The sequence below is a fragment of the Mus caroli genome, unplaced genomic scaffold, assembly GCF_978045245.1.
Source record: "Mus caroli unplaced genomic scaffold, Mus_caroli_1 scaffold_10, whole genome shotgun sequence".
NCBI lineage: Eukaryota > Metazoa > Chordata > Mammalia > Rodentia > Muridae > Mus > Mus caroli.
Window position 1 is genome coordinate 18968579 of NW_028227265.1, and position 21459 is coordinate 18990037.

General features: G+C 45.4%; 1 protein-coding gene and 1 non-coding gene across 2 annotated transcripts in view; both read right to left on the reverse strand.

Moving 5' to 3' along the window:
• The window catches only part of Hydin (HYDIN axonemal central pair apparatus protein), a 361694-nt gene that overhangs the window by 105087 nt on the left and 235148 nt on the right, over positions 1–21459 (reverse strand). The window contains exons 29-40 of the mRNA XM_085843582.1: positions 18577–18754; positions 16354–16481; positions 14183–14313; positions 13583–13719; positions 13242–13369; positions 12835–13026; positions 12426–12575; positions 10372–10611; positions 8491–8653; positions 6304–6477; positions 5108–5281; positions 4390–4563 (exon numbers count right to left, since the gene is read on the reverse strand). Coding sequence (XP_085699708.1) covers positions 4390–4563; positions 5108–5281; positions 6304–6477; positions 8491–8653; positions 10372–10611; positions 12426–12575; positions 12835–13026; positions 13242–13369; positions 13583–13719; positions 14183–14313; positions 16354–16481; positions 18577–18754 — 1969 coding nt within the window. The remainder of the gene's footprint in view (positions 1–4389; positions 4564–5107; positions 5282–6303; positions 6478–8490; positions 8654–10371; positions 10612–12425; positions 12576–12834; positions 13027–13241; positions 13370–13582; positions 13720–14182; positions 14314–16353; positions 16482–18576; positions 18755–21459) is intronic.
• Positions 20126–20418, reverse strand: LOC147002342 (signal recognition particle RNA). The gene has a single exon (XR_015048877.1).

Genomic DNA, 21459 nt, shown 5'->3' on the forward strand with positions numbered 1-21459 from the left:
CAAGGAACTTCACATAAAACCAGAGACACTGAAACTTATAGAGGAGAAAGTGGGGAAAAGCCTTGAAGATATGGGCACAGGGGAAAAATTCCTGAATAGAACAGTAATGGCTTGTGCTGTAAGATCGAGAATTGACAAGTGGGACCTCATGAAACTGCAAAGCTTCTGCAAGGCTAAAGACACCATCAATAAGACAAAAAAACCACCAACAGATTGGGAAAGGATCTTCACCTATCCTAAATCAGATAAGGGACTAATATCCAATATATATAAAGAACTCAAGAAGGTGGACTCCAGAAAGTCAAATAACCCCATTAAAAAATGGGGCTCAAGAAGCTGGGCGTGGTGGCGCACGCCTTTAATCCCAGCACTCGGGAGGCAGAGGCAGGCGGATTTCTGAGTTCGAGGCCAGCCTGGTCTACAAAGTGAGTGTCAGGACAGCCAGGGCTACACAGAGAAACCCTGTCTCAAAAAAACCAAAAAAAAAAAAAAAAAAAAAACCAAAAAAAAAAATGGGGCTCAGAACTGAACAAAGAATTCTCACCTGAGGAATACCGAATGGCAGAGAAACACCTGAAAAAATGTTCAACATCCTTAATCATCAGGGAAATGCAAATCAAAACAACCCTGAGATTCCACCTTACACCAGTCAGAATGGCTAAGATCAAAAATTCAGGTGACAGCAGATGCTGGCGAGGATGTGGAGAAAGAGGAACACTCCTCCATTGTTGGTGGGATTGCAAGCTTGTACAACCACTCTGGAAATCAGTCTGGCGGTTCCTCAGAAAATTGGACATAGTACTACCGGAGGATCCAGCAATACCTCTCCTGGGCATATATCCAGAAGATGTCCCAACCGGTAAAAAGGACACATGCTCCACTATGTTCATAGCAGCCCTATTTATAATAGCCAGAAGCTGGAAAGAACCCAGATGTCCCTCAACAGAGGAATGGATACAGAAATTATGGTACATTTACACAATGGAGTACTACTCAGCTATTAAAAAGAATGAATTTATGAAATTCCTAGCCAAATGGATGGACCTGGAGGGCATCATCTTGAGTGAAATAACACAATCACAAAAGAACTCACACAATATGTATTCACTGATAAGTGGATATTAGCCCAAAACTTAGGATACCCAAGATATAAGATACAATTTGCTAAACGCATGAAACTCAAGAAGAATGAAGACCAAAGTGTGGACACTGTGCACCTTCTTAGAATTGGGAACAAAACACCCAGGGAAGGAGTTACAGAGACAAAGTTCGTAGCTGTGATGAAAGGATGGAGCATTTAGAGACTGCCGTATCCAGGGATCCATCCCATAATCAGCTTCTAAACGCTGACACCATTGCATACACTAGCAAGATTTTGCTGAAAGGACCCAAATATAGCTGTCTCTTGTGAGACGATGCCGGGGCCTAGCAAACACAGGAGTGGATGTTCACAGTCAGCTATTGGATGTATCACAGAGCTCCCAATGGAGAAGCTAGAGAAAGTACCCAAGGAGCTAAAGGGATCTGCAACCCTATTGTTGGAACAACATGATGTACTAACCAGAACCCCGGAGCTCTTGTCTCTAGCGGCATATGTATCGAAAGATGGCCTAGTCGGCCATCAATGGAAAGAGAGGCCCATTGGACTTGCAAACTTTATATGCCCCAATATAGGGGAATGCCAGGGCCAAAAGAATGGGAATGGGTGGGTAGGGAAGTGGGGGGCGCTATGGGGGACTTTTGGGATAGCATTGGAAATGTAATTGAGGAAAATATGTAATAAAAATATTAAAAATCAAAAAAAAGTTTTCATTTGAATACATAACTTCCTTCTTGTTTTCCCTTTCTCCCTGCGTTTTCCTTTCTTCTTTCTTTTGTCGTCATCCCCTTTCTGTGCCCTGTCATCATTTTGCCCCTGTCCCCTTCACTGCTCAATTTTTCTGAACAGTGAACCAAACCACTGCTGTCACAATGATGTATGTAATTAAAAAAAATTTCCAGTAGCACATAAAAATAAAACAAAATCAACTACAGTGGTATATTTTATTTAACCTGTTCCATGAGGATGGATAGGTCAATAGCTAAGCCAAGCATAAAAACTGTGAAATAGATGAATATAAATAAAGTGAGAACAGTATGTTTACTAGAGCAAAGGAGGGCAAGGAGAGCAGAGGCCACGGAAGCCTCACCTCTCTCCCCTTTCTCTCTCCTTTTTCCCTACTCCCTGCCCTGCTGAGTGTCTTCCTTTGGGGCCCTACCCGCATCTAACTGTCCTCCGACTTCTCTTCCAGTTCTTCCTGCTAACATGCAAGTCTTCTCGAGAGAGTTCCCTTCTTCTCTGGGACAACTGCATCTCTGCAGTGTCTGCAGCTCTCACTTCACTGATGGACTCCCCAAGGCCTGCCTTCAGCTTGATGGTACTCAGCTCAGAGGCTCAAACCTATCATTTCTCGGGATGCTAACATGATGGCATGGACCACTGGAATGCTAACACAATGTCTTAGACTACTGGGATGCTAATATGATGGAAAGAATCACTGGGAGGCTAACATGATGGCATGGACCACTGGGATGCTAACATGATGGCATGGACCACTGGGATGCTAACATGATGGCCTGGATCACTGGGAGGCTAACATGATCGCCTGGATCACTGGGAGGCTAACATGATCGCATGGACCATTGGAATGCTAACACAATGGCACGGACCACCGGTTTATTAGATACGGGAGCACATTTAAGAGAGAGTTATGATATTGCCTGGGATTTCCCCCAAGGAACCATTTCTCTTATCTGTCCAGTAAAGAACCTTGTTTTCCCAGGAGCATCCCAAGCGGAGGAACTGGGAGTTGATCAACTAGCAGGTGTGGGGTGCTGTCAGGAGCTGTGTCATGTTGTTAGGACTGTTCACAGAGAGAGGATCCAGCTCTACTCAGATCCCCTGCTTTGAACCCTGTGTCTCCGCTCTCCTGATCCATGGTCCTCAGGTGACTGGATGAAGCCAGAATTCTTGGCTTGTACTAGGAAGACCATACCAGGCTTCTCTATGCTGAGATCCAAAAGTTCAACCCATCTTCTTATGCTTCCTCCTCCCAGGAGTCCTTGCAGGGTAAATGACGTCACTCTCCTCGTTTCTGTGGCTAGAGGTCTCTGTGCTCATCCCTGAGTGTCCCTGCTCAGTCCTCCATCACGTATGTAACACAGAGCGAGCTGGACCAAGGCCATTTCTTCCTGCTTTTCTATTCCCTTTACATTATGAGAGTTACTTTTCTACTGTCGCTTTTGGACATCCAGGAGACAGACCACAGTCACCCCCAACTCTTTTTATTCAAGAGAATGAAAATCAAAGCTTATTACAATTGATCTGTTTATACAACCAGCCTTTCCACCTCTGATTTACTATCAACCTCTGTGATTTCTTGGTCTTGCCCTTGTCTCTAGTTTGCCTGTTAATATTTTCCCAATCTTCAAAGTCCATTTCCGCAAAGATTTCCCCAAATCACCTTTGCTGGAACCTTCTAGTTCCAAACTTACTCTCTCAAGGAAACCAAACACTTTATGGTTGTAAGTGTTTTCTCCTGTCGAGTGAACTCATTTTTGTCTCCCCTCCAAGTGTTACACCAACCTTAATAATATAATATATTAATAATATTATAATATATATAATATATTATAATAATATAACATATATAAAAATATAATATATAACAACATATAATATAAATATATATACACAATATATTTATATATTTATATTTATATATATTTATATATTTATATATAAATATATATAAATAAATATAAAAATATATAAAAATATAAAAATATAATATAATAATATAATAAATATTAATAGTATTAATAATATTAATAATATACGGGTTGTGGCTCTTCCTGGTCTGCTTTTCTACTATGTCACACACACACCTGCAATGGTCAGGGGATGACAGCTCTGCATGCATGCTGGATGAAGAGGAGAATCCTCTAGCTACATGTCATACGCCAGCCTCAGACCGGGCTATAGGAGAGGAAGCTCAGAGAGCTGCATAGAGGAAGAATGGCCTTCCCCGTAAAGGTCCCGAGGTGAGAGATTAGCTCAGAAGGTGCTTGCTATGCAAGTGTGAGGACCCGAGTTCGATCCCTAGAACCCACATAAACAGCAGGGCCTGTAGATCCAGTGCTGGGGAAAAGAAAGCAGATGGATTTTGGGGACTCACCGACCAGCTAGCTTAGTGCAACCAGTGAGCTCCAGACCAGGGAGAGACCCTGTCTCAATAAACCAGATGGGCAGCCTCTGAAGTAGGACACCCAAGGTTGTCCCCTGACTTTAACATGCACATGCCCTTACATGTGTACACACACACACACACCTGCAATCATGGACCTTACCTGACTCCTCTGCTTCCCTCATGGACTGCTCTATGGCAGCTCTGATGCACAGCTCCCGGGCCCGAATCCCTAGGATGTTGTTGGTGTCTGATAGGGCTTCTAAGACGATGGAGTCAATGTTCAGGCAGGCTGCGTTGTAGAACTTGGCCATGCTGATGGCATTGGCTGTCTTTCCTGTAAAAACATCCAGGGCATCGACTCTTAGGATTCTCATTTGCTCAAAAGTCTGCAGAACAAAGTACCCTATGGAGTGATTTCTGAGTGCTTCACCTTCAAGTCTCTGAAGTGGCCAGAGATAGCACCAGCGGAGACGAAGCAGCATCATGCTGTGAACATGAGCTGGGCATCTATTCCTAAGCACAGGGCCATGACAACCATTCCCCTCATTAGGCTTTGCTCCTCAGGTTGAAAAACAGGTCACAGTGGATGATCTCTAAAGTACTGTGTAGCCCCCACTGTCTCTGATTCTAATAGGAAGACATTGTCTTTTCTAACTGTGGTAAAGAAGACCCAAAAATTTAGATCTCTTTTTTGGTCTCTCCACCCCACCCCCCACCTCCTGCCCCCCACTCTGGGTATATGCCTGCGAGCATTGTAATGCTGTTCCTCAGATGAAACTCTTAGGATCTGCCCTGATCACAGCAGAGGTTGCCATGGTTCTGTATGGAGGAGTCGTGGCATCTCTGTTGACAGTCTCCCCTCAGGGATTGTTGCATACCTGACAAGGGCGTCCCATGGACGATAATGGCGATGCCCTTCCGGTTCTTGGCCAAGCGGCCTTCTGCAGAAATGTCAATGCCCAGGTGGCGTGCGATTGCCTTGCTCACTGGATTGCTCTCCACCTCTCCAACCTCCTCTACGGAGTGGCTGTCTGTGCTCTGCATCTTGTCGGCTGGGGATCCAAACCACAGTGAGTGTGTGCACAGGCGCACATCCGGGGATTTACATAGGGACACAGGCACCGATAGTGATGGGAATGAGTTTTTTCCTTTAAAATACTCTTATTTTTTAAAATGCCCACTGCTGCAGCAGTCCCTGCCATGGTGCATAAGAATGCTTCATTTGGCTATTACTTTGTGTCTATATTTTAAAGTGAAAAAAAAAAAAAAGGATATTCATTGACTTAAATTCCACTGGGAGGGATTTCTCTTGTTGAAACATAGAAAGGATGGCCATGTGGAAGAGTCTGGAGCTGGGTGTACGGGAGGAGCCAGGACTATGCAATGGGGAGAAAGTGCCACAAAAGGTCAGGGACTGATGCACAGGGGCAAGTGAGCTGAGTCAGGTTGGGCGCCAGGGAGGTTGGAAACCAGGGATTCTGCCTTTGTCTCGGGTTTATCACTGTGCCCCCAGCTTTAACTCAGATCTCAGAGAAAATAAAGGTCAGAAAAATGGATCCTAGATGCTGGGAGGTGAAATGGTTTCTTAATGGTTTGATTGGAGGGATGTCTAAAAGAATGTTCTCCACATCCTCAGGGTATTTTGTTTGTTTGTTTTGTTTTGTTTTGTTTTGTTTTGTTTTTTAACAGTTCCCATTTGGCCATACTCTTAGCATTAAGGCATTGGGTCTTCCTTAGCCAAGTTAAAATGCAAGTGACTGTGGCAAGGAGGACACATTCCACATTAAGCTGCTCTGCAGGCTTCCATGCTCATAGCACTGTGTGAGAAGATGGGTCAGTCTTCACCAGAGGGTACATGTGGTAGGTGGGAGGCCGCTGCCAGAAACCCAGAGTACCCCTTTATATGGAAAAAGATGCTTAGATCTTTCTTGAGCAGCTCTTTCATTTTTGCTCAGCCAGAGCTGTCCCGCCCCCAGCAGTGTCCCCCCCCAGCAGTGTTTTCCCCCCCAGCAGTGTTTCCCCCCCCCAGCAGTGTTTCCCCCCCATCCCCACCCCTCCCGCAGTGCTCAGTTACTTTGAAATGTTAATTTTTCCAGGCTTTCCTCATAGTCGTCCTCATCTAGGTAGTTTCTGGCTTCAGTTGTGAGATGCCGCTCTTCCAGGTTGGATGTGACTGAGACCCCTCGGCTAATTGATGTCCTCTTTGTGCTGGTGGTTCCTTGGTCAGACGTGTTCATTTCTTCCTCTTCTGCTGGGGAGGGGGTAGGAGGATGAAAACACACCAGAAGGGAGTTGGGAGGGGAGAAAGGGGAAGGGGGAAAGAGATTCGAGGAAAAAAGAAAACAGGAAATGGGGAGAGGCAGGGAGGAGGAACAAGGAAGGGTGGATGGAGCTTGGAGGAAGGGAGCTAGGAGTCAAGGGTAAATATCTTCAAAATAAGTTCTATGAAATTCTCAAAGAATTAATACAAACATATTATTTAATCATACTAATAAAGAATGGCTGCACTGGTAATCATCCTGTACCGACCCAATCCTAAAAATCAAGACCAACCATGAGCCTGCTCCAGTGCTTCTTCATGCGCAGTGTTTCAGCATTTAATCATGTTTAAATACCAAGAGTGTGCAGTTGACCCAGAAACTTGGAGAATTCCAAATAGCCCCAGAATATAAAGTTTAAAATCGTCACAAGTTACAGGGATTGAGATAGACAGAGGGTGACAGGAATTGAAGCTAGCTTTATAATCGCTGGAGCAGGAGAACTCTACTGTCCACATCTTTAATTCTCAGGCTTTCAGAATGATGTGGAGACCATTCTGTACACATCAGCTGGAGCCTGCTTCCACTCTCACTGCCTCGCCAACATTCTCAAGGTGCCTGACCCATGTCAGGCCGCCACCCACCTCACTGCTTGCTCTTTGCTCTTCCACAGTGTCTCAGTGGGTACAACAGCCTGTGACAATAGGTGATCTCTCACTGACCTAGGGAACTCCTGTGTTTTGTTTAGAACTGAGATGTGACTAGAGGCAGCCGCCCTCCCCTGGGTCATGGTCAGAGAAGGGAGAGTCCACAGCATGAAAGCAGTGTGAACCAGTGTCGAGAAAGGTATTGGTGAGCATCCAGCCTGGGTTGTTCCTGGACCCATCAGCTTGGATTCAGACCATCTTCTACTGGGACAAATGAAATACAAACAAAACAAAACGAAACCCAACCTGTAGTGGCTATTCCTGGTTGTCAACTTTTCTATATTTGGAATGAACTACAATCCAGAACTGGAAGGGTCACCAGTGACCCTAATCTGGAGGCTGGGAGATAGAAGTTTCTGACCTGGATCTTGGTATGGAGATCTTGAAGACAGGGAGATCTCCGAGTTCAAGGTCATCTGTGTGTGTGTGTCTGTGTATGTGTGTGTGTGTGTGTGTGTGTGTGCACATGAGGAGGTCAGAGGACAATCTTGAGTGTGGTCTTTAACCTTTACTCTTGTTTTAAGTCTCAGTAACCTCTGGACCTTAGTGAGAGCAGACTGTGCCCAGCCTCTGCATCCTTAACACAAAGACCACAGGACCTGAAAGAAAGAAAACTAAATTCAAGGCTTCAAAGCCCTAGCCAGAAGGTTTATTCAAGGCCCTAGTCAGAAGGTTTATAGACTTAAAGCCATAAAGATAAGAGTGTTGGGCCGACACAAAGGCTATAAAGTCATCCCAGGAACCAACTAGCCATTGAGATAAGAAAGACATCCAAGGACAATCTCTGGAAAAGCTCAGAGGAGTAATGGGTCACATGCTGATATGGTTTGAGCTTAGCCAGAAGACCTGCCAACCAAGATAAACACCCTCCCTTTAGAGTTACTGTCACAGACTGGTCACTGATGTTTAAACTGCCCACTTGTGTGTAACTGCGCCAATTTTCCCTATCCCCCTACCCCTTTCCTATATAAACCCCTAACTTTTGAGCCTTAGGGTCAACTCCCCTGTCTCCTGCGTGAGATACATGTTGGCCCGGAGCTTCGTTCATTAAACTGCCTCGTGTGTTTGCATCAAGACAGTCTCTCGTGATTCCTTGGGTGCGTGCTGCCTCAGGACTCGAGTAGGGGTTTCCCCGCTAGGTTCTTTCAGACCCATTTTGTAATGGTCTTAAACAGGATATATAAGGCTCCAGGTACCCGGCAGGTACTCAAGAGTGGGTTGGTCCCATGGCAAGGATAACTAGAAGAGAATGGGACAACGGCCCAGAGCTTGCTCAGCTCCATGCTGGGTTCTCACCATTCTCCAGGTTCTCCATGTACTTGGCCTTCATGAACTCCTCTTTTGATTTCTTCATCTCCTTAAAGTAATCATAGACTTCCTGTGGCAGCTTCTCCCCTGGGTTCCGGGGAGGCAGCAGCAGGGTGTTGTAGGAGTCATAGCCCTTCAGCTGTCGCAACATCTGCTCAAGGAGAGATTGAGAGCTACTGTTGGCCTCAATGGAGGTTTCCTCTTGCTTGCTGGCCTCACACACACACACACACACACACACAAACCCGAGGATGAGATTTGGAGAGATGCTTTATGGGTGTCACATGGTGGGGTCCTTCGGAGAGGTCTAAATATAGAGCTAAATCCTGAACGAACAAGGATTCAAAACCTTTATGTTTTTTGATATCCGCCCAAGCATTTCACATGTGGAGATGATTTTTTTCTTTGAAAATAGCACAATAGATTCTTCTAATAACAAACATATAGAATTACATTATCATTCTTTTAAAAAGTACAGTTACAAGTCAACTAAAGAGAGGGGTATGTTCTGAAACGTGAGATTGTGTTATTAGATGAATTTGTCACTGTTTTAAAACTGAGATGTCTATAATGTCACTAGATTAGCTAATCTTATGCAGTGAGGTGATGTTATGCATGCAGGGTATTGCTAAGGAAAGAATAAATGGGATTAGAAGTTACAATGGCAATATATATATGAGAATGTTATAATGAAACTCATTCTGTGTACTAGCTAAAAAATAATAATAAAAAAGTAGCCAGTAATGGATCTTTAAATGGAAAGGAAATGGTAAAAAAAAGAAGCACTGGAATATCAGAAAGAAAATGATGAATAATGGAAAGAGTAAATGGACAAATGCGTCTTCTTCTCTGTGGCTTTCTAACAAAACAACATGTAGTTACAATGTTATAAGGAAAGATTTAACAAAGTTACATTAAAATGAGGAGCTTGATCCCCCGTTGGTTATAATAAGTTAAGTAGACACAAGGTAACAGGTGTAGCAGTAACTAAAGAAGCTATATAAAGAAGCTAAAAAAATGCTCCAGATAAGTTGAAATAGAATGGTAAACAACATTGGAAGGACTGATAAGAAGGCAGCACAAAGTCTACAGAGGACAAAAAGCAAAACCAACAAAACAAAATGGCAGGTACAGTCCTCAGTATATCAACCATTACATTAAAAGTAAATGGTCTACATTATTCAAACTAAGGGCAGAGATTGTCATAGTTCATGCATTTTAAAATTATTTATGTGTGTGTGTGTGTGTGTCACATGCGGCGGATAGGTTGATTTTTCGCTATCTTCCTCAATCACTCTCTACTTTTTTGCTTTGATTCAGGGTCTTTCACTGAATTTGAAGCTTACTGATCCAGCTAGCATGGTTGATTCTGAGTGATCTTCAAAAAAAAAAAAAAAATACTACCTGTCTCTGCTCTCCCAGTGCTAGGATCACAACTATGCATTACTGTGACTGTTGGGGACTGGATGCAGGTCCTCATGCTTTAAAGATTGAACTTTACCAAGTCAGTAAGCACTATCCCCAGCCCATATTTCTTAAGTGCCCCAATTATAGGAAGTCTAAAAGAAAATCATTTTAAATATAATGCCAGGTTGTCACATGTAGTTCTTTACTGTGCAGATGTTGACCATAAACATGCATTGGATTTTTAATTTGTTTAAAAAAGCATATTGGAATTTTTTTTTTAAAGCAGTAAGTTCTCCTGTGGAGAGAAGAAGAAAGTGGGGAAAGGCTATGGAGGAGAGATTGATAAACTGACAAGGAGAGAGGAGGGGAAAGGCCAGAAGGAAGGTACTGCAGACACAAGGACGCATGCCAGGGGTGGGGCCTGTCATGTCAGGAAGGGGGTTTGGTTTTGTCTCTACTCACCTTCTCTTCTAAGAGATACTGCTGGTCAAATTCTAGGGAGTAAAACTCAATGGGGAAGTTGCAGGGGTTCCTCACAATCACCTCAGCCTCATCTCCTGATGCAAAAGGCAGGAGGGGCCCCAGTTCCAGAACTGAAGGGCTGAACTCCAGGCGTGGCTCCAGACCTTGACCCTGGGCTAGAAGTGTCAGCTTCTGAGAGCTCTGGCCAATTTGGAACAGCAGAGACTGGCTGTAAAGTTTCTAGAAAACATGGGGGAAAACAAAAACAACAAAACACAATGCAAAACTGAGAGCCACAAAAGGGACAAAACTTCTTGTCTCCAGATGAAAAGAGACATATTTCCTACAGAGCTGTGAAAGAGCAATCTCTGTGGTGGAGTATTTGCGTGCTGTGTATATCACATGCTAGGCACTCTGCCGGGGCTCGCTCAAATCGAGAAGGACTTCTAATGCTATTCTCATGCCTCTGAGTTTCCTCTGTGGGCATCACCCTGTCTGGTCCTGAGACTGTCAAATTCCCACAGGCAGCTGAGAGTACAACAGAAAAGCTAGGGAACTAATCTTGTCCAGCAGCCGCAGCCGCAGCAGCAACTTCCACCAATGACTACCAGGAACACGGCAAACATTCCATCTCCTCTGCTTTTTAGTGAGATCTCCCTCATTCAGAAGTGAAAAAATTTAAAACCAGGCTGACGATAGCTCAATTCCCAGTGCCACAAAGAAAAAGAAAATAACACCCAAATCTTGACTAAATCTTAAGACACACTTTTTTTTTTTTTAAAGATTTATTTATTTTATGTATTATGAGTAGTCTGCCTGCATGTACACCTACATACCACAAGAGGGCATCAGGTCCTGGTCTAGATGGTTGTGAGTCATCATGTGGTTGCTGGGAATTGAACTCAAGACTTCTGCAAGAGCAGACAGACAGTGCTCTTAACTATCCATGGAGTCATGGTGTGTGTGTGTGTGTGTGTGTGTGTGTGTGTGTGTACATGTACATGCCTATAATTCCAGTACTTGGAAGGCAGAGGATCAAGGGTTCAATGCCATCCTAGGTGCTATTTGGTGAGCTCCAGGCCATTCTGGGGTACACAAAACCCTGTCTTTGAAAACAATCAAAAGGAAAATATCACTCGGATATCTTAGGCTTTGAATAAACGTTGTCACGGTGGGGGTGGGGGTAGGGAGGACTTCTTGAGAGCCTCTCTGGTTCTAGGATTTTTGCAATGCTTGCCATGTTCTCCATGAGGAGTGACTTCACACTGATGACATTTGTGAGGTTCAGGGAGGCTTTCTGCCAGGAAATGCTGGCTGCCGTGATGACTTATGGTTCCTGCGTCACTCATGGTCATAGTCACTGGGTCATGGATGGCGCACCGAGCAGTGTGCTCTGTGCTCCAGTTGGTGTTATTAATCTTTAGAATGACCCAAAGAGAGCCATGGCTGCATCTCAGTACTCGCTTATCTGAACTTTCAGCTTCCAGCTGCTTTTATATGCTGACTTGCAAGGAGGTAAGCACAGAGGATAGAGGCTCTGTCACCTGATGCCCTGAGCCATCTCAGTGAGGTCTCCTGTGATGAAACCCATTAATATTTCTGTAGCTGCAATGCTTGGAAACTAAGTAGGACAAAGAAAGGCAAAAACAGTCGTGTCCGTTCAAATGAGATTTTTCTATTGAGTGAGTTTTAATATGAGACTTATGAAATTTCAACCCCCCACTTTTGGAAGCTTTATTGGGTTTCAGAATTGCAATAAGGGAGTTTTGATATGGGAGTATTATTGTTTCTTTATGTTACCTATGAACAAGCTGGGGCTTAGTCAGACAAGTGATTTTTTCAAAGATCCACAGCTTGTAAATACCCAAGCAGTATGCCACTAATTCCGTGCCACTGAGAAAGTTGATGTTACTCAGGTCTACTGAACCCAGCCCTCTGGGCCACACAGCAAATGGGTGAACTTGGAGGACAGGCCATATGGAAAATGGGCTTAAGACCTCAGAGAGACCCAGAAGGGAGATCTTTGCAAAGCCTCATTTCTCTTTTGAGCTCACCTCTTCCTTGGGCATGAATTTCACTTGCACATTAGCCCTCTCGCCGGGATCCAAGATGCCAGAAGTGGGTTGGATCTCAAAGATCCGAGACTTGGGAATCATCTCGGCTTGCAGCTTCCGCCGTAAATACTTTGGCATGTGTTTATCCAGCTGGGTTGTGAAGGTGAGACAGTTAGGTCTTATATGTGGAGAGCAGATCCATTCCATTCCCCACGCATAGGGGAGCTGCACTTCCTGAGTGGCATCAGGGAGTGTGCATGGGAGGCAAAAGGGAGTAAGACATTTTACCCAATGGCAAGGCACGGTTGACACTGAGAGTCTTCCAACGGGAAGTTAAGATGACGGGAGGAAGGGCTAGAGTCCCAACTCTGGTTCAAGTAGGAAAGGCGGGAAGGGGAACACAATTTACCTTGTTAGTAGACTTTGGGGTGTGGACGAACCATTCACAAGGGACTTGGAGATGGTTGGAAAGCTGGATCGTTTCCACCACGCACTGCCCACACTGAATCGTGGCAAACTCTATTTTGTTGCACGACAGGGTCATACTTGGGATGATCACCGTGGCCTGGAGGCAGAGGTGAATGGTTGGCCCTCCGTACACCTGGGACAGACAGGGAATTACAGTTACCTTGTGTTTCCCCTTGAGTTAGGGGAAAACCACAGCAAAACACTGTCTCCAGCTGGACATGTAGCTCGGTGATAAGAGGTCTTGCCTGGGAGGCTCAGAGCCCAGCTTTTGATCCCCAGTACTGCATCATCTTGGGGTTCTCAACCTGGATGACCTGGATGGCCATGGTAGGCAGGGGTGCACTGTACCTTGATGGGGAGAATGACTTCTTTGTTCCCCACAGGGAGATTAGCCCCTTGTGGGTCACACCTCACTTCAAATGTTTCTGTCTCACAGTAAGGCAGATTTTTCACACGGTCTAGCTCAGTGCTGAAGCCTGGACCAAGACAGAGGGGAAAAGAAAAATGTTTTTCATGAGCAAGGAAAACAGCACATAGAAGCTGCTATGACCTCTGCAATAGGCTGACGGAGGTATGGCAGAACAGCCTAGAAACCCCTTTAGCTGAGTGCAGAAGCAGCAGGGATGTCAGGGGGGTAGGCACCTGTCACAGGCCCTGGAAGGATGGGATATTCGGGTGGCTCCTGGTACCTGTTTCGTGAAGGACCTGTTTCTCTGCGTGGAAGGACACGGGGAAGTGGCTGGTGTTGGTGATCTTGATGATGTGGGTTCTGACGTCACCAAGTACAATGTAGCCGAAGTCCAGGATGTACTCTGGCAGCTGGACTCTGAAACAGTCAGGGGGATGTCCTAGTCACTGGTCACTTTCAAGCCCAGAAGGCCGCTCTTCACAAAGGGAGAGAGTGTATGTTCTCTCCTGGGTGCAACTATTGTGTGTGTGTGTGAGAGAGAGAGAGAGAGAGAGAGAGTGTGTGTGTGTGTATGGTGGAGGACAGCTAAGGACCACTAGATAAAGACTAGACACTCCGTGTATCCTTCACAAGTCCACATGTGTGTTTTGGTCATTATCTAGTGACATGTTCAGTATGAGATGGGGCCTGCCTACTGGCTGTGGTGCTCTGGCTTTAAGAGCCAGAGTTGCCTGGCTGGCTTGATGCTAGGGAGTGACTGCTAACGTGAGGCACGTGGCTTCCAGTCCCAGGGGATAAATCAGGATCTCAGGAGACACAAAGAACCGCTCGCTCCAACACACTCCAAAACAAAGGCAACACCGATGCAAGGGGGCCTCACTTGGTTAGTTTTCGGCAACTCCGCTGACTGAAGTAGATGTCCTCGGTGTTATTGGAGATGCTTCTCTGGTGTTCCAGGGCATAGTCTTGGACTATAAGTCGCTCTACTTCCATCTGGACATGAGCACTTATCTGAAGCGAGAGGGAGAGGGATTCGGAAGGACTGTTCTACAATGTGGATTCTCTCTACTCATTGTTGGTAGGATTTTTTCCCCCCCACTAAGAGCAACTTGATTCTTTACGTTTTCCTAGTTTTAAATGTGTACCAGGTAAAGGTTAATAATGAATAAATTTTCATGCACTTATAAATAAGGATTTTTTTTAAAAAAAGTTTTAGATTTGTTTATTTCACGTATATGAGTGTTTTGCCTACATATATGTATGTGTTCTGTATATGTGGCTGGTACCCATATAGTTCAGAAGAGAGGCACAGATTCCCTGAACTATAGTTAGGGATGATTGTGAGCCACTGTGTGGACGTTGGGGACTGAACTTGGATCCTCTGGAAGAGCCGCAAGTGCTCACAGATGCTCGCCCATCTCCCTGCCCCAAAACACTACAGTCTAAAAATGTTTTGACATGGGCTCAGCAGGTAAAGAGGCATTTGCTGCCAGTGTGTGAAGGACTGGGTTCACTCCCTACATTGGAAGGAAGAACTAACTCCTGAAAGCTGTCCTCTTACTCTCTCAGCTGCTCTGTGACGTCCGCACACTCCCCTGGCAAATACACATATAATAAATGTTTTTAAAAGTAAAAAATATTTTGACAAAAATTCTTAAGTACTGTAGACCTCCTGTGTGTTTTCTCTGCATGATTTCAGCTTCAATGGGCGTTTTTCTAGTCCCATGCAAGGACACCAAGTTAGGACGTTCCACCCCCAGTTTCTCCTTCAAAGTCTTACTTATGTGAAGATGTGTGTCTGTATTTAAATGCATTTGAGCCCAGAGGTCCACAGCGGCCAGAGCCACTGGCACTGGATCCCCTGAAGTTTGCGTTACAGGCAGAGAAGGTTTCCTATTGCAGAGGGTAGGGTTTAGAGCGGATTCAGGAGAGTCCTCAAGGCCGAGAGTAAGTGATTCTGAGCGCTCGGCTCTGGATGGTGCAACCATGTTCCTTTCTCCCCTCACAAAGGCTCAGGAGACATCTTGGAAGAGTGGGTTGAAAGGATGTGAGATCAGAGGAGGTTGGGGGGTTGCCATGAAGGGCTGGCTTCGGGACACAGGATGGATGCTCACACAGGAACACACAAGTTCTGTGATTACCTGTACAACTAGATCAAGCCAGTTAAAAAAATCCAGCAATGGGTGAGGAGGGATTCCCAGTGCCTCACCCCTCACTGAGCAGGCAATGGTGGTTGATGGCTGCCAATGGAGGGAGACTTTTCCTGGGAAGAGGTGGATCTTGGTAGGTTGTTCATGCCTCAGTAGATGATGTCATACATCTAAACATACAGACTGCTCTAACTGGACTTGGATGGTTTGAAAAAAGAGGGGGCATAAAGTTGGGAGACAGAGGGGAGATGGAAGGACTGAAAGGAGTGGGTGGGAGATGCATAGGTGACTAAGATACTTGTAGTAATGGACCATCTTGATTCATCTCCCCTCCTCCCTTTCCTACAAAAACTTGATTTCCCTCCAAAGTTTCCTCTCCCAATACACTCTTCTTTATGATACACGCAAGTGAAATATTGTCCCTACCTCGTTCCATGTCTAATCAATCCTGACCATCCCAGGTCTGGAATAGCCCTTGTCTCTGCTCAGCCCTCTCTTCCAGGGGCGTCATAATCACTACTACCTTTCACCTAGAATCATCCCAAGAGCTTGAAAAGGCCTCTATCGCCTCATATCTGCTCTGGTTCCATTAAGCCCTGTCCCCTCATAGCTCCACAAGAAGCTACAGGGATCTTTCAGAGATGCAAACTTAATTATGCCGTAGCACTTCCGGTTAGACCATTTTAGTGCCCTCCCTCTTGCCCTTTGGAAAAGTCCCAGACTCTCAATGGCTTCTCCAGATAGCTGCTCACCTCTTTGGGCTCATCTTGCTGTCTTTCCAAGGCTCCCTTTTACCTTGGCTATATCTTTCTCCACTTTGTTTCTGTGATAATCCGTGTCAATACCCTGCCCCGCCCTGCCCCGCCCCTTGCCCCGCCATGCCTGCCCCGCCCTGCCTTACTTCAATGGTCTCCTCCTCTGGGAGTTCCTCAGTCATCGCCTCATAGTGATTGACAGCCTCATATTTAGTGTACTCTTTTTCTACGTTTTTCTTTGCTTGTTCCAAGAAGTGTTCATACTTTTCATTGCCTGTGGAAGATGGGTGGAGGGGAGAGAAGCAACCTGATCAGACACAGAGATGAGTTTGGCTTCAAACCTCGACTCTCAGTTCAGGGGGGAGTGAGGAGGAGACGGAATGTTTTGACAGTTCACCTACCATATTTTCTCTCCCTTTGGAGGGGCAGGTCATTTGTGAGTGAGTAGAACTCGTACCTGAGACCTCACTGAGTTTAATGATACAGCCCATGAGCTACAAACTGGTCCTCAGGAGCACAAGGCATTAACAGGCTCCTGCAGGAAACTGCGGGTACAGAGAGCCAGATGTGAGGGTCAGGAAGGAGACCTTTGCCTCATGGTTGAAAATTGGGATCCCTTGCAGGTTCAGGATGTACAAATTGGAACTCTGCTCAGTTCTTAATTCTAAACCTTCTACTCTCCTGACAGTCCCCTTTGATGCTGACTGAACTGAGGTAGTGGTCAGTGGCTTTTCACAAGCTAAGTACCTCCCAGTTAACAGAGGGTGTGTTGGGGTCAAGTTACTTTAAGTCAAGTGAGTCACAATACCCTTAATGACAGTTGGCAGGGGGAACTTCAGATGCTTGGATTGGCCAAAAGTCACTGCAAATTCAAATGCGTTGAAGGTAAAGGTGGGCAAAGAATTAAAAAGCTTGCTATGAAAAAAAAAAAAAAAGAGAAATGCTGCAACTAGTCAACACCCATGCAGACCAACGATGTTCAGATCTGAGTAACTGAGAAATCTCCCTGGTAACCGCATCCTCTATCTCAGGATGCTGACTGGGATCATGCTGGGTTTCAACTGTGAGGCACAGGGCTCCCCTTCCTGACAGACCCTCACAGCTGTCTCTCTCTACCTGTAGGTTCAGGACCTTCACATTCAAACACTTATGGATGGCAAGTGTTTGGGAAAAAACAGTGCATCTGTTCTGAAGCTGTACAGATCTTTTCTTTTTATGTCCTGGCAATTGAGTGCAATCGCTGTTTATACACCACTGCTATTGTATTGGGCACTATGAGTCTAGAAGTGGTGGGCTGAGGTACATGGGAGGATGTGTGTAGGTTCCATGCAAATTCCATGCTATTTTATGTGTGGGTCTTGCACATGTGTGGATTTCAGTAGCCGAGGGCCTGGAGTCAGCCTTCAGCAGATCCTGATGACTGACGGCGTGTGTGGAGCTGGGTTACCCTCCTTTGACTGAAGTTCTAATGTTAGAGTATAATGTGGTCTTATCTCTATTCACAATCATGTCATATGAAATACAATATAACATGAAAGCATACCATGTTTCCAGGGGACTGATAGTTAGAATTTAATGGATGATGCTCAGTGGGTGAGTCTGTGGCTTTAGGAGAAGGAGGAGAAGGAGGAGAACTGGGAAGCGAGCTTTCATGTGAAACCCTGTAGGGAAAGCAGATCTGAGAAATGCAAAGAGGGGGCCATGAAGAGCAAGAGGTTTCCACTGATCTGGTGGGTAAGCTATTTGGTCCTGCCCTGTGGGACCTACCAAGCCGGAGTTACCAGCCTGGCACAGGAAGATGGCTCTGGGACCACATGGGGCTAGGCACACAGGCAAATAGCTAATAATATCTAATTTTCAGCCTTTAGGCATATAACCCTGGAGTAAAGTTCTAACGGCTAGGGCTGCTTTCCTGCGAAGGTTATATTTTGAGATTTCTACACCTGACAGTACACCAGACTCCAGCTCCAAAATGAAGATGCCAAACATGTTATCAGGAGAGGAGACTGGGAGAGACACTTTGGCTGAAGGAATACACACTTGGCCCAAATGTCACCACATTGGTGTTGGTGGGAGTTAATTGATGGCAAAATTGGCCAGCAGCCTTAGTTTGCAATGACCACAGTTTGAGTGAAATCTAACTCTTGTCCCCAGTCCCTGGCAACTGAGGCACAACATAGAATAATACTAGAGAAGATTTTTTTTTCTGGCAAATAAAATGACTAAACAAAGCGAGCAGCCACTGATCTTCAAAGATGAACATCAAAGAAAACACTAGAAGATTTTGTCCTCCACCCCCCACCCCCCAGGGGCGGATGAGTAACTTACTGCATTGGGGGTGGGTAAGCTATTGGAGAGGGTGGCGGTACCTTGGAGGTTCCTGTGTAGGTCAAGGCTGATTCGTGGAAAGATGCCCTCTCCGTACAGGGTGATGTTTTCTGGGACCAGGTGGGCGATCTGTATCTGGAAGTTTCTTTGAAAGACCTCAGGTATTCCAGGCAAGTAGTAAACTTTCAATACCTGCTCCTTATTCGACTGGATAAAACCCTGCATGAAAGAGAGACCAGAGAGAGCGTGATGGTGTGCCCCGGGTTCATGCTTCTGATGGGTGGTTAGACATAACCATGGTGCTGTAAGAAAAAACTCCAGGGAAGCAGGCAGCCTAGGGGTGGGCACTGGTAACCTGGGGGGAGGGGCACTGGTAGCCTAGGGGTGGGGACTGACAGCCTAGGGGCGGGCACTGCCTAAAGGAGGAATTCGAGGAACAAATAAAACATTTCTAAAGTAGCTTGATTCTTTCTTAATGCCTAGTTTTTTAGTTCTTTGTATATTCTATACCCTAGTCCTCTATGGCAACGAGTCACTAGCAGGGATGTCTTCCCGCTCTGTGGGCTGGCCATCCAATTACTTCACATTTTCTTTCTATGTACAGAAACTTGTAAGATTCAGAAAGCCCATTTGCCCACGGATGTTTTTACTTCCTGTGCTACTGGGGTCTTACTCAGAAAGCTCTCACCTGTACCTATGAGCTGAAATGAGCTTTCTCCTTTAGCAATTTAACAGTATTGGGATGGCCTTGAACTCACAGAGATCTGTCTGCCTCTGTCTCCCAGCGCTGGGATCAAAAGTGTGCGCCACTGCACCCTGCCAGACACTAGCAAGTTGTATGTTGAGGTCTTTGATCCATTTAGGGTTGAGTTTTGTGAAGGGTGAGAGGTAAGGATCTGGTTTTATTTTTCTACCTATTGAAATCCATCTTTCTTCACACCAGTTGTGGAAGGCACTATCTTTCCTCTCATGGTTTTTTTTTTTTTTTTTTTTTTTTTTTTGGCATCTTTGTATTAAAAAAAAAGTCAGGTAACTGTATTTGTGTGGATTTATACCTTGGCTATCAATTCTATTCTGCTGATCTCTGTTTCTGTTCTAATTTTTTCTTTGTCCCCGTGCCGCATTGCTTCTATCTCTCTGACTCTGTAGTATAATTTGAGATCAGGCTTGGTGACGCCACCTGCGGGATTATTTTGGTTCAGGACTAAAACAGGGAAAGTTCTCACCTTTGTAGGTCACAAAGGAAGAGCACACTAAGAAGACACAACATTTTTCCTTCTTAACCACAGGGCTGGTAAAGTTTACCAAGTTTTGGTGAGAACCTGCCTCACAGGAAACGCTTATACACCTCTGGTGGGACTTTAAGATCAGTGCGCAGACAGGGAAACTGTAGAGGTCGGTGTAGCGGCACAGGAACAGAATCCCAGCACCCAGTAGAGACAGGAGGATTTTATGATCAAGGCCATCCTGGGCCACCTAGTCTGAAAAGACTAAACTCAGCACAAGGAAACAGAACAAAACATTTTATGTCCTTACATAATGCAGACTGTAACATAGCCTGTGACTTAGCAACTCTTGGCAGAAGTCCCTAGGAAAACATCTACCACTGGGATGTGCAAGGGAAAATGCATAGCAGAATTGTTTCTATTGAGAAACTACTGCCTAACTCACTTTCTATAAGCAAATGTGGTTTCTGACCTGGGCGGGTTCACCCCTCCTTAGGCAACCTGGTGGTCCCCCGCTCCTGGGAGGTCACCATATTGATGCTAAACTTAGTGGACACCCAATCGGCAGAGCACACTACAGCCCAGAACTCAAGTGATCCTCCAGTCTCAGCCTCCCGAGTAGGTGGGAGACTACAGGCGTGTGCCATCATGCCCGGCATAAATGTGGTTTCAATGGGAGATGGGAAACTGCTTTTTAATATGGCTGGAAAAGGAACATTATTCAGTAATGAAAATGAATGGACTGTGGTTAAGGTGCAAGAATAGAGATGGATCTTAAAGATCATAATGTTGGGTATAAAAGCAAGCTGCATAGACTGCGTCTAACTGTACCATTTACATTGCTTTATGTGCACTGTAGGTATGCCTCATGCTGGTGGAGGCTAGAAGGCTGCATCAGAGTCCTTGGGGCAGGAATTACAGATGGTTGTGAGCCACCATGTGGATGCTGGCACTCAAAACTAGGTCCTCTGGAAGAGCAGCCAGTTCTCTTAACCCCCGAGCCACCTCTCTAGCCACAATTGTGCTGTTTTAAAATAAAGTTTGGGAGAGAGCAAACGGTCCAGGAGAGAAGCCCCAGGGGCATTTTTTATAGTTGGCTGCATGCATCCCAAACCATGGATCTGTACAAATGTATTAGCTACGGTCCAGATTTAACAACAGTAGCTCAGAGTTGTTGTACTTCTAGAGTCCAACGCTTGCTTCACAGATTCATTTTGTGCACATAAGACAGTTACTGAAGCATTAGGATTGTGGACGAGGTGAAAAAACGCCAGTAGATTAGCAGTCAGAAAGTGGGTATGAGTGTTGCATGGCTATAAATAATGGCACGGATGATGTTACAACGGTGGGTGGAACCTCACACGGGAAAGTCCTACTGGCCACATTCTAGCCACAGAAGTGTTTATGATTCCTTCTGCTTGATCTCTTCTCATTTATTTTTTGTTTTTGTTTTTAATTTTCGAGACAGGGTTTCTCTGTGTAGCCCTGGCTGTCCTGGAACTCAGGAGGATGTAGACCAGGCTGGCCTTGATCTCAGAAATCTGCCTGCCTCTGCCTCCCAAGTGCTGGAATTAAAGGCGTGCGCCACCACTGTCCAGCTCTTCTTAATTTTTTTATCTCCCCCTCTCTCCTCTTTTTCTATCTCTTCTCTCTGTCTCTGTCTGTTTCTCTCTCTCTCTCTCTCTCTCTCTCTCTCTC